General features: G+C 40.9%; 1 protein-coding gene across 2 annotated transcripts in view; it reads right to left on the reverse strand.

Annotated features, from left to right (window-relative positions):
- Positions 1 to 17097, reverse strand: part of epha10 (EPH receptor A10) — a 129973-nt gene that overhangs the window by 51008 nt on the left and 61868 nt on the right. For both annotated transcript variants that reach the window (XM_089023142.1, XM_089023143.1), the window contains exon 4: positions 7176 to 7331. In XM_089023142.1, the coding sequence (XP_088879268.1) occupies positions 7176 to 7331 (156 nt within the window). The remainder of the gene's footprint in view (positions 1 to 7175; positions 7332 to 17097) is intronic.

A 17097-nucleotide genomic window follows, 5' to 3' on the forward strand; every position in this document is an offset into this window, starting at 1 on the left:
AGCTATGTAGCTAGTCCCCGTACATAAACCACAATAATAGTCATTATTCTTGACTTTTAATTTGATTTGGTGTGCATGGATCGGTAGCCTGAGGGGAGTTGCTGGAAAAGGTGGTGGGCAGGGTGCAGAGGGTCCAGTAGGATTTTCCGCACCCTTGTTTTGATTCTTGCAGTGTTCTAGTCCTCGAGAGTGGGTAGGGCGGTGCCAATGATGTTTTACGCTGTCCTATCTGTCCATTGAAGTCGGATTTTGTCCATTTTTGTAGCGGCCATGAACCAAACCGTAATGGAAGAACACAGAATTGATATAATGACTGCCGTGTCGAAACGTCGTAGCCACTATTTTGGCAGGATTCGGAATACAGTAAAGTCTCGTTATATCGATATCGGATATATCGATAGCCCCGGTTATATCGATACTATTTCTATGCACGCACGGAGAAAATTACATGCGCGCAGGGTCGGATATATCGATAGTCCCGGTTATATCGATATTTTTTCGGACTCCCTTGAATATCGATATAACGAGACTTTACTGTATCTGCAAACAATAACCTGATCTCCATGTTTTATTTAGATTTTTTTTTTAAACATTGTACATATAAATATTTTCGTAAAGTCGAATTGCAAATTATGTGAAAACGCGGCTATATTGGAACATTCTAATCTAATAATGAATGACGAAGTAAGCATTTTTTTTCCTTGCTAGAAAAGGTGGTGAGCAGGGTGTGGAGGGTCCAGTCGGATTTTCCGCATTCTTGTCTTGATTCTTGCAATTTGCAAGTCCTCAAGAGTGGGTAGGGTGGTGCCAATGATTTATTTTCCCTCCGTCCTAACTGTCTGTGGAAAATATGCTGCATTGACTTTATATAACTGACGTCACTAAAAACAAAATCGAACTCTCAATTCTCGACTCGCATTTTCGAACGTTGCCTAAATCGACCGAGCCCACGCTTGTTCTTTTCTCATGTAGCTCCAGAGAGCTGATGTCCATTAAATACCCATGCATTTTATATGTCAACGTGCGTGATGAATAAGTAAGAAAGCGCCGACAACGATCGCGTCAGCAAAAGCGTCACAAACCGCAGCTGCCCACTGCAGGCCACACGGAGAGAAAAATTGCATCAGATCACAAGTGCATGGCGGCATTCATTTGATGAAGACCCAGATGGGACTGTTTTTTTTCCTTGTCATGCCGAATTCAAATTTCCTTGTTTTTGCTTTCGCCGTGTATTAACTCATTCACTGCCAGACGTGCAAAAATGTGTCCGCTCCAGTGCCAGGGTTTTTGTCATTGTCACTCGAATTCCAGGAGCAACAGAATATTGAGTTGTAGGACTCCATAGACATTCAATGCAGCATAAAAAAACTTAGACTCTCTTCTTTCATCAGAAAAAAAGAGTTAATTTCTAAATTATATGGGTCTGGAGTGAAATGAGCTTGAAATGAGGGTGGCTCTCATTACATACATATTAGTTTATATAGACGCTCCCCAACTTACGAACGAGATACATTCCGAACGGTCGTTCGTAAGGTGAATTTCTAAGTAGAGTCAATGCATATTTTGTATGGAATGTACGTTTAAGGCTTATAACAAGTAAACTGTATAGGTTTGTACTGAAAAATAAACATTTAATAAAATATATGCTCCATATAGATATAATAAAATAATTATTATAATAATAATAATAATAATAATAATAATAATAATAATAATACATTTAATTTCTAAGCACCTTTCAAAACTCTCAAGGACACTTTACAGTCAGTGGATTTTTTTTGTTCGGGTGAGCAGTACATACATATTGGTTTATATAGCGCTTTAACAACAGCTGAAGCCGGAACAAAGCACTAACGTGGAAAAAAAGGCAAACGCTGCCCCCTGGGCACCGGAAACAAATTCGGGAAGGCGCTCTACGTCATACTTTCAATTCCCGAATAAAGTTGTGAATGGCAGCGAATGAGTTAAAAAAATAAATAAATGCAGTAAAGTCTCGTTATATCGATATCGGATATATCGATAGTCCCGGTTATATCGATACTATTTTTATGCACACACAGAGAAAATTGCATGCAAACAGGGTCGGATATATCGATAGTCCCGGTTATATCGATATTTTTTCGGACTCCCTTGAATATCGATATAACGAGACTTTACTGTAACTAGCTTACTGTCTCACTCCCAGATTCATCTTTCTCCAATCCTCATCTGAACGAAACTTTCCTTTAATGTGAATTTACATAAATCCAATCAGCATTCCCCCGTCCAAAAATAAAAAAAATAAAAAAATACAGTTTAAAAAATGGCTGCTACAAACAGAAAGCGCGCTCAAATGTAATGCCTGAATATACGGCGTCGTGATTTTTTTTCCCCACTCATTAAAATCCATTGACGTCTGCGTTGATGGATTGCTACAACCGTCAAAATTGTTCTTTCTGTTTCATCTCTGTCATTTTGTCTGCAAGTCTTCGGCATCAATCAATTTGGAGAGGAATACGTTGACAAATATTATGCATCATTTTCGAGGTTGCGCTTTCACCGCCATGAACGACCCTCTTAGGGAAGACGGTACTAAAAAAATGACCTGACAACTTCAGAAGATGTCCACTGTAGTGGCCGCTGTCCCTGAAATGGTTCACATCAACTCTTTCACTGCCATAAATAAATAAAAATACATAAATAATAATAATAATAATAATACATATCATTTATAAGCGCCTTTCAAAACTCTCAAGGTCACTTTTCAGTCACAAGTTTTTCTGTGGGTGAGCAGTGGCAGCCACACGCGCCAGCGTTCACTCAACCTGGAAGTTACTCAAATAGATAGAAAGCTAGCTAGATAGCTATTAGATAACTAAATAGCAAGCCAGATATATAGTTAATAGAGAGCTGGCTAGATAGATAGCTTAAAATGTGTTCACTGAGTGCCAGGGTTTTTGTCATCGTCACTTGAATACCAGGTCCCACAGAATATTGAGTTTCAAGACTACATAAACATTCAATTCAATGCAGCGTTAGAAACCTTAGACTATCTTCTTTCATCAGAAAAGAGTTAATTCCTAAGTTATATGGGTCTGGAGTTATATGAGCTTGAAATGGGGGTGGCTGTACAAAATACAATCTATACATAATGATTGAACACTTTAACAACAGCTGAAACTGGAACAAAGCGCTAACATGGACAAAAGGTAAATCATGCCCCCTCGTGGGAGGGAAAAACATTGCCAGAGGTCTGACCAGCACGTTATCGGCACCCAAGCATGAAGAAACAAAACCCGAACCAATTCTGAAATGGCACTCTGCAACATATTTTCAATTCCTGAATACATTCGTGAATGGCAGTGAATGAATGAGTACCCCCCAAAAAATTCAACGCAAAGTTAGCCGACATTCCACCGAATTCCTCTGGCCCCCAAGACAAAACTGTTCTCACATCCAGACGATTTCTCCATCATCAAATTAAACAAACAAGAAATAAATAAAAACTCCTCTCACTCCCTCTTTTCGATCCGTGAGGAGGATTAGCCAAATGTGGGGATGATCATAATTACCCAATCAATTCTTTTAATGAATGTGGTCATTAGGGCTGCTGTAAACGCTATCGCGGGCGGATCGCGGAGCTCAGCAATCGATATTGTAATTAAACCGCGCCGTAAAAGCCGCTATGAGCACACACTTGTGCGTGGATGTATGCATACGTAACACACCCAGTGACCCCGTGGTTTTAGTGCCCCGAGTACTCGAGAGGATATACAGCCCATTATTTTGCCATCTAATTACTAAGCTGTTCTCTATGCAGAAATCAATACAGCTTCCCCTGTATGGGATTTGTCCTACTGGCCCCGTAATGCATCTTTATTGGAGAGTTGTGCTATTTGGCATGCAAGAGGAGCTTTTGGGTGGGGGGTGAAATGATAACGCGCAGACAGCGGGGTGTGTGATTGTAGCGTGCCGCATGTGCTTGTTGCTCGAGGATAGAGGAAAGAAATTTCAGTTTGACAGAAAGGATGAAGAATCACGTCGCAATATGTGTAGCCCCCGTGTGAAATGGATGAGCGAACAGAGAGAAGAGGAAATGAGACGTGACCCACCCTCCAAACAAAAAAAATTAAAAAAAGGTGGTGAGTGGCGGGGATAACTTAAAAGGGGACCTATTATGCACATTTCAAGTGCTTGCTCTCTCTCTCACTCACTTTCATTTAGAAACTACAATTATCTGGAATTCAAAGCTGCAAGGGGAAAGCAATAAACTCATTCAGTGCCAGACATGCACAAAATGTGTCCACTCCTGTGCCAGGGTTTTTGTCATTGTCTCTTTAATTTCAGGCCCCACAGAATATTGACTTTTAGGACTACATAAACATTCAATACCGCGTTAAAAACCTTATATTCTCTTCTTTCATCAGAAAAAGAGAGTTAATTCCTAAATTCTATGGGTCTGGAGTTATATGAGCTTGAAATGAGGGCACCTGTCCAACATACAATGCAATACAATACATACATATTGTGTCCACTCCAATGCTAGGGTTTTTGTCATTGTCCCTTGAATTTCAGGACCCACAGAATATTGACTTTTAGGACTACATAAACATCCTATACAGCGTTAAAAACCTTATATTCTCTTCTTTCATCAGGAAAAAAATTGTTAATTCTTGTATTATATGGGTCTGGAGTTATATGAGCTTGAAATAAGGGTGGCTGTCCAAAATACAATGGAATACATACATATTGGTTTATATAGCGCTTTAACAACAGCTGAAGCTGCAACAAAGTGTGATACAGTGTGAGCAGTGATAGCCAGATGCTATTGCCAGCGATTTATCAGCACCCAAACATGAAAAAAAAAAAAAAACCCCGAACAAATTCGGGAATGTCGCTCTATGTCATATTTTCAATTCTGGAAAATTCGAGAATGTCAGCGAATGAGTTAATGCCCATAATTTCAATATCACCCAACCGTGTGACTAAAATCCGTGTCTTAAAAATATCACCGGTACGTAAAACGCATTCAGTACAGTCTTGAAAAAAAAATATAATAGCAAAGAGTGAACGAAGCCTTTAAATTTGACTATACACTGTGGTGCCCTAAACTCCACTGACAGCACTGAAGCTGAAAAAAACCCTGCAAGTACTTTCTTTAACTCGGATTGAGTTCATTATTTGAAGATGTTCAATGAGGGGTAAAAAAACCCCACATAATAGCCTCCCTTTAAGAAGTCAGACTGCGTTGAGGTGGCCCCGTTAACTAACTCTTCTCCATCAGGGTAATACCAGCAAATGGCCCCCAAATAGCTTCAGATTTGTTCGATGCGCGGAGGATGTAATGGGAAAAAAATAAAGAAAATGGCTTCTGGGTTTACGTTGACACGGAATGTCAACCTCACGTTAAACGAAGGAGGAACAACAGCGAAAGTATGGAATCAATGTTCAATGTAGACAAAAGAGGTTACGGCGGCTTACTGCGAACCCAAGGATACACAGATGCTCCCCAACTTACGAACGAGATACGTTCTTATCACGTCCGCACGAGGCAAAAAACAAAACGACCTCATTGGACAAAAAGGAGCTGGATCCAAAGTACTCAATGGAGGCAATATATAGGTTCAAAGGGTTTTACTGAGACACGCAGGCGAACACCAAACAAAACGACAGCACAAAGAGAAAGCGACCAACCTGGCATACGGAAGTGGAGAATCACGAAAAGGAATACGACGACAATACCGAGGCTAACCGGGTGACTTTTATAGTCAGAAGGCGCATTAGTGAATGGAAATCAGGTGTGCGAGCCGGAGGAACAGGGAGGGGAGGGACGCGCACCTGACGCCAATCAGGATGTGACAGTTCCGAGAGGTCGTTCGTAAGGTGAATTAGTTCGTAAGTTGATTCAGTGCTATATTTTGTATGGAATGTATGTGTAAAGCTTATTTAAGTAGGCGTAAGGTTTATATAAGTATGTTTAAGGAGTGTATAAGTAACCTGTTTGTACTGAAAAAATAAACATTTAATAAAATATATGCTCTTTAAAAATATGTACATGAATACTACATACACTGTATTTACTACAAAAATGTTCGTATGTACCGTTGATTGTAACTCCAATGTTGGTAAGTAGGGGAACATCTGTATGTTGTCGTAGGTGTGAATTTACTGTTACAGTGTCTGTGTTTTATACTTTCCCGTTCAATGTTTGACTTAAACATACATTCCATCCAAAATATAGTACTGAAGCAACTCACGAACAAATTCACCTTACGAACGACCGCTCGGAACGTATCTTGTTCGTAAGGTGGGGAACGTCTGTAGTGTTGAGTCAGAGTCACAATCCTCTACCGTTTCTCACATCACGACGCCGCTCACCTCTCTTCCTCCCTCTGACTTCTAAACCTACTTATATAAGCCATAAACATATATTCCATTCAAAATGTAGCACTGAAGCAACTTACGAACAAATTCACCTTATGAACGACCACTCGGAACATATCTCGTTTGTAAGGTGGGGAACGTCTGTTACAGGGACTATAATAAATGCAAATTTCCCCATTGTGGGACGAATAAAGGTTTTTCTGGACTGGACAATAGACCTTGAAATATGATTTTATTATTTTTTTACTCTCCAGGGTAGCATTGACGAGCAAATCGGATCAAACAAAGACCGGGTTTAACCGTTATCTCCGCATTCTTGATATCATTGCGCAGCTAAATCCACACAAAATGAAAATAGCAAGAAAAGAAGTCATTTTAATAAAGAAATAAAATGTATGCTCGGGTCAGTGGGTGTAAAACATCTCACACGAATTTCATGGGTGAAGCGGGGAGGGGAAGGCATACCGCATCTCGTCTTTATCTTGGTGGGGGAGTGCTTGGCAATTTTTCAAGGAAATTCAATCGCAGAGGAGGTGCAGAAGGTGAAGGATGAGGTGGGGCGGGGGAGACAGATGGGATGCAAAATGAAGGGATGAGAGAAAGGCGGACCAGGACGGATGTTCAAGAAGGGTTGCGGGGGGGGGGGGGGGTTCTAGATAAGAGTCGTCGAGTGAAGTCGAACACGCGGCTTAAGTGATTCCTCAGCAAACATATGGAGGCGTGACACACCGCTAACCAGCCCTAACGGCCGCGCTGACACATATGATCGTTCATTTAATCCCAAAGCACCCGAGTGGCATGATGTTTCTTACGTGTGCACTGCGACGAGGGCGAGTCCATGGGAGTTCGGAAGTGGTCCGCTCTGCACACGCACGCCACCGAGCCGTCGTCCTCGGAAACGCTATTTGCCGGACATGGGAAGCACTCTTGCTGCCTGGATGACATCTTGTAGGATCCGGGGGGACACGCTGCAAGATACATACAGATAGAATACATCAGATGGGGGGTTGGAGGGGGGGGGGGGGTCATGAAATTGTATTTTGTTCGACAGGTGGTGTCTAATTTCACTTCGGTCCCCACAATAGGACAATAACAGGTGCAAGTATAATTTTAACTCATTAACTACCAAACAAGAGACCTTTAAAAACTATTCAGCACATTATTTAGTAGTAGTATTAAGTAGTGTGTGCATGTGCGTGTATTAATTGATGTAAGTACATGATGTCATTGTTTCTACTTCAAAATGTAAGTGATCACATAATGTGATGAACTCATTCACTGCCATACAGTGTGCAAAAATGGGTCCATTTCAGTGCCAGGGTTTTTGTCATTGTCACTCGAATTCCAGGACCCACAGAATATTGAGTTTTAGGACTACATAAACATTCAATGCAGCGTAAGAAACCTAATATTCTCTTCTTTCATCTGAAAAAAAAAGAGTTAATTCCTAAATTATATGGGTCTGGAGTTATATGAGCTTGAAATGAGGGTGGCTGTACAAAATACAATGTAATACATACATATTGATTTACATAGTGCTTTAACAACAGCTGCAAAAAAGTGCTGTAACGGGGAAAAAAAAGAGTTAATTCCTAAGTTAGATGGGTCTGGAGTTATATGAGCTTGAAATGAGGGTGGATGTCTAAAACACAATTCAGTACATACATATTTGTTTATATAGCGCTTGAACAACAGCTGAAGCTGGAACAAAGTGCTAACATGGAAAAAAGGGAAATGCTGCCCCCTTGTGGAAAAGAAAAAATATTGGCAGAGGCACATGGCCAGTGCTTTATCGGCCCCCAAGCATGAAAAATCCACACATGAACAAATTATATGTGGCTAGAAGTTATCTGAGCTTGAAATGGGGGCTCCTGTACAAAATATAATACATACATATTGATTTACATAGTGCTTTAACAACAGCTGAAGCTGTAACAAAGTGCTGTTACAGGAAAAAAGTGTTAATTCCTAAATTATACGGGTCTGGAGTTATATGAGCTTGAAATGAGGGCGGCTGTCCAAAATACAATGGTTGGTTTATATAGCGCTTAAACAACAGCTGAAGTGCTCACATGGGAAAAAAAGGGGAAATGCTGCCCCCTTGTGGGAAAAGCAAAATATTGCCAGAGGTCATGGCCAGTGCTTTATCGGCACCCAAGCATGAAAAAAAAAACTCATGAATGGCAGTGAATGAGTTAAAAAGCCTCAAGTTCCGTTTGTGTCGGGGGGGGTTCTGAAGTATACACGACGCCCCCAAAGTGCAATCCCCTCACTCGCCTGGGATGTACGACAAAAGGTGGGAATGTGGTTGCGGGCGATAAGCACTTATGACCTTCCACGCGAGCACACGACACGGAAGCTTAATGAAGCTCAATTGCAGGCGTGACAAGAACGGCTCGCATAAACACGTGGCGGATAAAAAGGAGGCTATTTCACACTGGCGCCACGCCGTTTCATTTCCCGCTTGCCATGCCTTTTGGAGCAGGTGATAATGGCTGTGAAATCAGGATGCCAGTTCCCGTTCAATACTCTGATCTCTCTTCCGAGACGATTATTCTAAGCGATGCGTTTGCATTAGCGGTTTAGCATTCTGGCTGCGCGTCTTTCTCCGTCTGCCATTAAAAAAAACATTCCCTCCCAAAGGTCTACTTCGTATCGAGTTCACATTCAAGACTGGAGGGAAATTTAATATTCAGGTGTTAGCATGTAGACAGTTAGTTTATTTGTGTGTGTGTGTGTGTGTGTGTGTGTGTGTGTGTGTGTGTGTGTGTGTGTGTGTGTGGATAAAATTGAAAAAAGGAAAAAATAACCACATTGAAAAAAAAAATACACAATCCTGCCTTTTGTCCATGGTAGCGCTTTTATTACAGCTTCAGTTGTTGTTAAAGCGCTATATAAATCAATACGTATGTATTGTATTAAGTTTTGTACAGCCACCCCCATTTCAAGCTCAGATAATTCCAGATGCATCTAATTTAGGAATTAACTCTTTTTTTTTTGATGAAAGAAGAGAGTCTAAGTTTTCTTACACTGAATTTTTGTTTGTGATTTTAAAGTGTCCTTGAGCACTTTGAAAGGTGCTTTTAAATGAAATTTGTTCTTCTTCTTCTTAATAGTAGTATTATTAGTAATAGTAATAGTAATAGTAATTTCTCCACTGTGAGACTAATAATAGTAATAGTAATAGTAATAGTAATAGTGGTAGTGGTAGTAGTAGTAGTAGTAGTAGTAGTAGTAGTAGTAGTAATAGTACTAGTACTACTGGTACTAGTACTACTACTAGTACCAGTAGTACGAGTACTACTACTACTAGTAGTAGTAGTGGTAGTAATCATAGAACGAGTACTACTACTAGTAATAGTTCTACCACTACTAGTAGTAGTCGTAGCAGTACTAGTATGAGTTCTAGTAGTACTAGAACTCGTACTAGCTAGTACTAGTACTGCTATGACTACTACTAGTAGTAGTAGAACTATTACTAGTAGTAGTACTAGTTCTACAATTACCACTACCACTAGTAGTAGTAGTAATAGTACTACTAGTAGTAGTCGTAGCAGTAGTCGTAATCCTAGTTGTAGCACTAGCATTAGTACTAATACTAGTGCTAGTACTAGTACTGGTACTAGTACTACTAGTAGTAGTAGGAGGAGTATTACCAGTAGTATTACTAGTACTAGTACTACGACTAGTATTAGTACTAATACTACAACTAGTAGTAGTTCTACTACTAGCAGTAATAGTACTAGTAGTAGTACTATGACTAGTAGTAGTAGTAGTAGTAGTAGTGGTACTACTACTACCACTACTTCTAGTAGTAGTCGCATTACTAGTAGTAGTATTACTAGTACTACAACTATGACTACTACTTGTAGTCGTAGTAGTTGTTGTTGTTGTAGTAATACAGTAAAGTCTCGTTATATCGATATTCAAGGGAGTCCGAAAAAATATCGATATAACCGGGACTATCGATATATCCGACCCTGTTTGCATGTAATTTTCTCCATGCGTGCATAGAAAAAGTATCGATATAACCGGGACTATCGATATATCCGATATCGATATAACGACACTTTACTGTACTTGAGTATTTATAGTCCTAAAAGTCAATGTTCTGTGGCTCCTGCAATTTGAGTGAAAATGACAAAAACCCCGGCACTAAATTGGACACATTTTTGCACATCATCGGGCAGTGAATGCGTTAATATATACGCATTCACTGGAAATTTTGGGAAGAATCAGAAGGAAAGAACCGCCGAGAAAGCTGGCAAACCAACAGATCAATTTGTCAAACGTGTCGAGCGGGAGGGCTCGACGAAATGGAACACGGCGGTACATGCGCGCGCACACATGTACCGAAAACGCTCATATCTGGATCTCCTCCTTTAAGGTGTCCAGATCTGCGTTTGCATTCCGAGGAGGGCGGAGACCAACCGCTGCGTGGACGGACGCGGGCGAGACGGTGGGCCGACGTACTGTGCAAAGAGAGGACAATAAACAGCGAGGGGAAAATGGACTCCTTCAGTTTGACAGATAGACAGAGTCGGACTACTGATAAGCAAACACGCGGCGCATACAGATGAGAGGGACTGAAAGAAACGAGCGTTTGAGCTGACAGCGAGCAAGACTGAGGTCTTCTATAGTGGGAATATAAGAGACGCCGGCACGGCCTGACATGTCCAAATGCTTTCAAGCCGCAGGGGAAGTGGGGGATGTGTTCGCACTTTTAATGGGGCGTGCCGGACCTCGCCAAAGCAAGTGTACTTTGCATTTTCGATGACTTTTGCGGCGAGAAAGTTACTTTTCTCATACGGGATCGCCGACCATTCGGGGTTGTCCAGCAATTGGATTCTTTTGACGCGTTGCGTGACACATGAGCAGCGGCAGCCACACGCGCTCGTGTTCAGTCAACTTGGAAGTAACTCAAATAGATAGAAAGCTAGCTAGATAGCTAATAGATAGCCAATAGACAAATACGTGTATGTATACATACATATACATACATGCCAGCGTTCAGTCAACCTGGAAGTAAATAAAATAGATAGAAAGCTAGCTAGCTAGCTAATAGATAACTAATAGACAGCTTTTAGATCGCACGCTAGCTATCTAAATTGATAGCTAATAGATAGCTAATATGCTGGCACATACATATACAGTAAAGTCTCGTTATATCGATATTCTAGGGAGTCCGAAAAATATCGATATAACCGGGACTATCGATATATCCAACCCTGCGCGCATGTAATTTTCTCCGTGCGTGCATAGAAATAGTATCGTAATAAGCGGGACTATCGATATAACAGATATAGATATAACGAGACTTTACTGTATATGTATATGTAAATGTATATTTAATCTATACGTAAATATATATGTAAATGTATAAATATGCGCCAGCGTTCACTCAACCTGGAAGTGTTGACAGAAAGCTAGCTAGCTAGCTAATAGATAGCTAATCAACAGCTAATAGATAGCTATATAGCTAGCTAGACAGCTAATAGATAACCAATAGACAAATATATATGTATACACAGAATATAGAAATGACCTTGAGAGTTTTGAAAGGCGCTTATAAATGACATTTTTTATTATTATTATTATTATTAATATTATTATTATTATTATTATTATTAGTGCGCATTTCTCCAAATTCCACAGGTGAATGTACCCCGTTCTCACCCGATACAATTGCAGCTCCCAAACCACCTTACAAAGTAACAATTTATTATCATATCATAATTTATTTTTTCTCAAGCCCACAAATTATTTCAATCGACTTTTGCCTCAGAGAAAGAAATCGATCTTTAGTTTCCTTGATATTTTCCTTTGTTTCAATTAACCTTAAACATGAACATTAACAAATCATGAAGCACTTAACGCAATAAACGTGATCCCCCTAATAGCCCACAATAATGAATATTAATCACGGCAAGAGAAGCCCGCTTCATAACCCCCCCCCCCCCCCCCCAAAAAAGGATCCAAACGTGATCACTGTTCTCGTGTGGGAACATTAAAAACAATACAAATGAAATCACGCCGTCACGGCAACATCTCAACATTGATTTGCGATGTCGTGCTGTTTGGTTTTATGATGATAAAAAGGTAGACGTGCCAGAGAGCCCCCACGGCGTGAAGGGGACATAGAAGAGAGGCAGGATGTGATTCCAGCAAGTGGAAATTAATCATTCAGAGAGCTTTAATTCACATCAATGCCCCCGCGTGCGCCTGCTGCTGATTCCGATGCTAATTCGTTGAGCAGGTAGGCGCCTCTAAGTTGTGCAAAATGAATACTTATCATTACGGTGAAGGTCTCTTTTGCGCTGACATGCAGACAGATGCACACAAACTCGAGGCGGGGGGGGGGGGGGGGGGGGGGTGTCAGACAGCGAGGAGTTTGTGTGTGTGTGGGGGGGGGGGCAGGTTTACTGATCCGTTTAAAGGACAACCGACACCAATTTTTTGTTTGCTAACTGACATCAGAAAAACGTTTTATAGCATCAAAAATACCCAAAACACACAGGCTGATATTTTTAGTCAAATGTAAAACAGTTAAAGTGTCCCAAAACTTCGGAGATACCGAGTTTCAGAAGGTCCCGCCCCCTTGTTCGTGATGTCACGCCAGTACAAACAATGGCTTCAGAAGATGCTTTCTTGTTACTCACCCAGTTATGAATATGATTCAAAAAGTTCTGAAGAGGAAAGCATAAATGTTTGCAATCGATTAAAGAAGTCCTTCCGTGTCTTTTTTGAGGCGTCTGGACTGGAATGGAAGATATCAGGGGAAAAATATGATGTTTCTTTAATCTAGCCCGTGTGCGACAAAAAATTCAACATCAAGTCGCCGGAGGATTGTTGCAGGTCTCTTTCGCCATTTGACTTTTCTGACCCTCTCTCCTGTTGGGAAATAAAGTCAGCTAAACAAAAGATGGCGGAAAGGTACCAAGCCGCAATGTGTTGTAATATGAAAATTGGAAACAATGACAATATAAAGTAGATATGAAATTCTGGTCTTATTTTTGTTGGTTTCGGATGATAAAAATCAACGTGCTAAAGGAAGGAAGCCTGAAAAAAAATGTTTTTTGGGCACATGGGGTTTGTATCTTCATTTCATTGAATAATATGAGTAAATTTAACACATATTTTTTTAGGGATGCTAAAAAAGAGCTCGATATACCTAAAGCAACAATTTTCTAATGATTAAAAAAACTGCAGTGACACAAACCACTGTAAAAAATGAAAATTGCCCACTGATGCGCTTTTGGAAGACAATAATCGTATCTTTCACACCACGCGTGGTGAAAATGTATCTTGCCGCTTTGAAAATATGTCCATGTCTGTCTGAAACAGAGGATTAATCCACATAACACGGAAGATAACGGGCATTATTCATGTCGGCGATGCCGTGGATGAGCTTTAGACTGCAGACGTTTTCTAATTCTGCTGACAACATAGAATGCAGAAGAACACTCACTTATCGGTTCAATGACCCCTTCTCTGAGAGAGGCAACAGTCGACATTAACGGCGTCGTTATATCACAACACGGAAATAGAATAGATAGAAGTGTTTCTTCTGTTACGTCACCGTGTTAATGTGCCATGTCTGTTCAATCCATCAGGCCTACCGGACAAGTGCAGAGTGAAGGAAATAACATTTTAAAGAAAGGAAGCCATACCAGCACACCAAACAAAATGTTAACATGGAGATATGAACCACTCGTTGACAAAATTAGATAGTAGGCCAGGCAAGGGGATACTTGACCTTTCATGAGACGCAAGCATACACTTTAACAAGATCTTATTATCCTGGTTGAATAAAAAAAGAAAAAACTTGACCACTTAAATGTCATTTGACTGAAATAAAAGACAGACCGACCGACAGACCGACCGACAGACCGACCGACAGACCGACCGACAGACATACCGACCGACCGATAGACTGACAAACAGACTGACCGACCCACAGACCGATCCACAGACCGATCCACAGACCGATCCACAGACCGACTGACAGACAAACCGACCGACTGACCAACTGACCGACTGACCGACCGACCGACAGGGCAAGAGACCGACACGGCGACAGGGCGACCGACCGACATGGCGACAGGGCGACAGGGTGACAGAGCGATCAACAGACCGACCGACAGAACGACCGACCGATAGACAGACTGACCGGCCAACAGACCTACAAACAAACTGACCAACCGATCGACAGACCGATCGACCAACAGACAGACAGACCGACCACTGTATAACATATTTATAGATAAAAATAAAAGATAACAACAATGAAATAGTTATTAAAAATGTGTTCCCACCATTTTTAAAATGCTGCCTTGTTCAAACAGAATATATACGATCAATGACCACACACCAGTTGAGCAAATTTATACCACAACAAAGCATCACGATAAAACCCGTTCAATTCATGACTTTGTCCGCCAATAAAACAGAACTTAATTGCTTCATAAGCATCCGTTTTAAAAAAAAAACAGACTCTTTATTGGATCTCATTAGTTTGTGCAGGTGCTCACATCTTTGGCCAGTGAATGCGTGCGGGCCTCAATTAGGAAAATCACCAAGACGATAACGCTACACAATAAAGACAGCTGCAGCTGAGAAAGGCAGATTTGCTTCGCTTGGGACAGGAGGTGAGTCGACTTTATCTACAAAAGGGCACCAAAAATACAGTCAAGAAATATGACTGCTGCAGCATCTTTTGTTTTGAACAGTTTAACTCATTCATTGCCAGACATGCGTCCACTCCAGTGCCAGGGTTTTTGTCATTGTCATTTGAATTCTAGGACCCACAGAATATTTAGTTTTAGGACTACATAAACAATACACCATTCGAAACCTTACACTCTCGTCTTTCATCAGAAAGAAAGAGTTAATTCCTAAGTGATATCAGTCTGGAGGTATCTGAGCTTGAAATGGGGGCGGCAGTACAAAATACAATACAATACAATAAAAAAATATTGATTTAAATAGCGCTTTAACAACAGCTGAAGCTATAACAAAGCGCTAGCATGGACAAAATGCAAATGCTGCCCCTTGTGGAAAAGAAAAAACATTACCAGAGACCATTGCTAACGTTTTATCGGCACCCAAGCATGAAAAAACAACACCCGAACAAATTCGGAAATGGCGTTCTACGTCATAGTTTCAATTCCTTAATACATTTGTGAATAGCAGTGAATGAGTTAAAAACCTGCCAAGTCGACAATGAAACTCACGACCTGTTATGTTTGCCCATCAATCAAATTAGAGCCTTGCGATCTACTTAAAAGTATAAATTCAATTGTGTCTTGTAAAATTATACAGCGGTATAAGTAAATGACTGACTGCAGAGTGTACACAATGATGTCCAAAAACCCAAATCTTTACCGCATGCTGAGATAACAACAGCATTTCCCGTCACTTGTGAAACGGAGAAGGCCTGGGGGTGTGGGAGGGGGATCTCACTACTGATGCTGCCACTGACAATATAATTAGCTCACTTGAAGATTCACTGATTGGTTGTGATATGTGCTGAAGTATGCCTCTCTGGAATCCATTTAGAAGACACTAAGGAGCCACACACGGACCTTCGAGTGGACTGACAGGATGTGTTTTGAGTGGCTAGCGCGAAAAGAGGAAAACAAGATATTTGTCAGGGATTAAATAAAAATATGTCTACACTGACATATGTTGTATCCAATAAACCTGCTGCGGAATTCAGTTTCAGGTAGATTTGTATGAGTACGTGCATGAGGGTCCTCATCGCCAATATTATGAGGCGTAGCGGCAGTCGTCGAGCTACATGTTTATGCGAGAATGTCAGGCAATTTCAGGTCGGGCGCATGAGAAATGAGATTCAATGTTCTGCTTCTTTTCGATGGATCCGCCATTGGGCGCGTCGGCGGCGACGGCTTGTCACGTTTCACAAACGCACCTTCGGAGCAAAGATAGCTTAGGTAAGAGAAGCGATATTGATTCGTAATGTGGCTGAAGGTTAGGCACGCTCACAGCCTGTTTTTAGAAAGCACTCCTGCTTTGCAAAGGCGCTTGCGGAACGTCACCCTTTACTACTTTCAATTTTCCGTGCATAAAAAATGTTTTACAAGGCTACCGAGCAACAACTCCTGTCGTATGTGCTGTGACTATTTATTATTCCGCAACCACTGAGTCGTAAGGAGAAGGGACATTTGTGAAATAACAGTCATTTATGATTTTTTTGGGGGGGAGCTTGAGTCCTGGACAGAAATATAAATACAGTAAAGTCTCGTTATATCGATATCGGATATATCGATAGTCCCGGTTATATCGATACTATTTCTATGCACGCACGGAGAAAATTACATGCAAACAGGGTCGGATATATCGATAGTCCCGGTTATATCGATATTTTTTTGGACTCCCTTGAATATCGATATAACGAGACTTTACTGTATTGATTCTGCTCATATAACACTGTAACGCGATTTAGTCGATCAGATTGTATCACATATGCAGCGGAATGCTCATCAAATTTAATTTAAAACCGATTCTTTTCTTACAGACAGTCATCAAATTTGCTGACGAAGCATTTAGACACACTGTGTGTCATTCAGTGTGGAATATTGCAAACCGTAGATTTCATCGCTAGGCCTTCAGTAGTGCTATGTCTGAATCAATTCAGACTGACAAAAAAGCGTGGTGTGATTGACGACAAGTCCACTAGAGGGTACCATTAGCCAGGGAATAACTGACAGACCT

Source organism: Hippocampus bargibanti, linkage group LG20, assembly GCF_051943395.1.
Source record: "Hippocampus bargibanti isolate YZ-2025 linkage group LG20, ASM5194339v1, whole genome shotgun sequence".
In the NCBI taxonomy this organism is placed as follows: Eukaryota; Metazoa; Chordata; class Actinopteri; order Syngnathiformes; family Syngnathidae; genus Hippocampus; species Hippocampus bargibanti.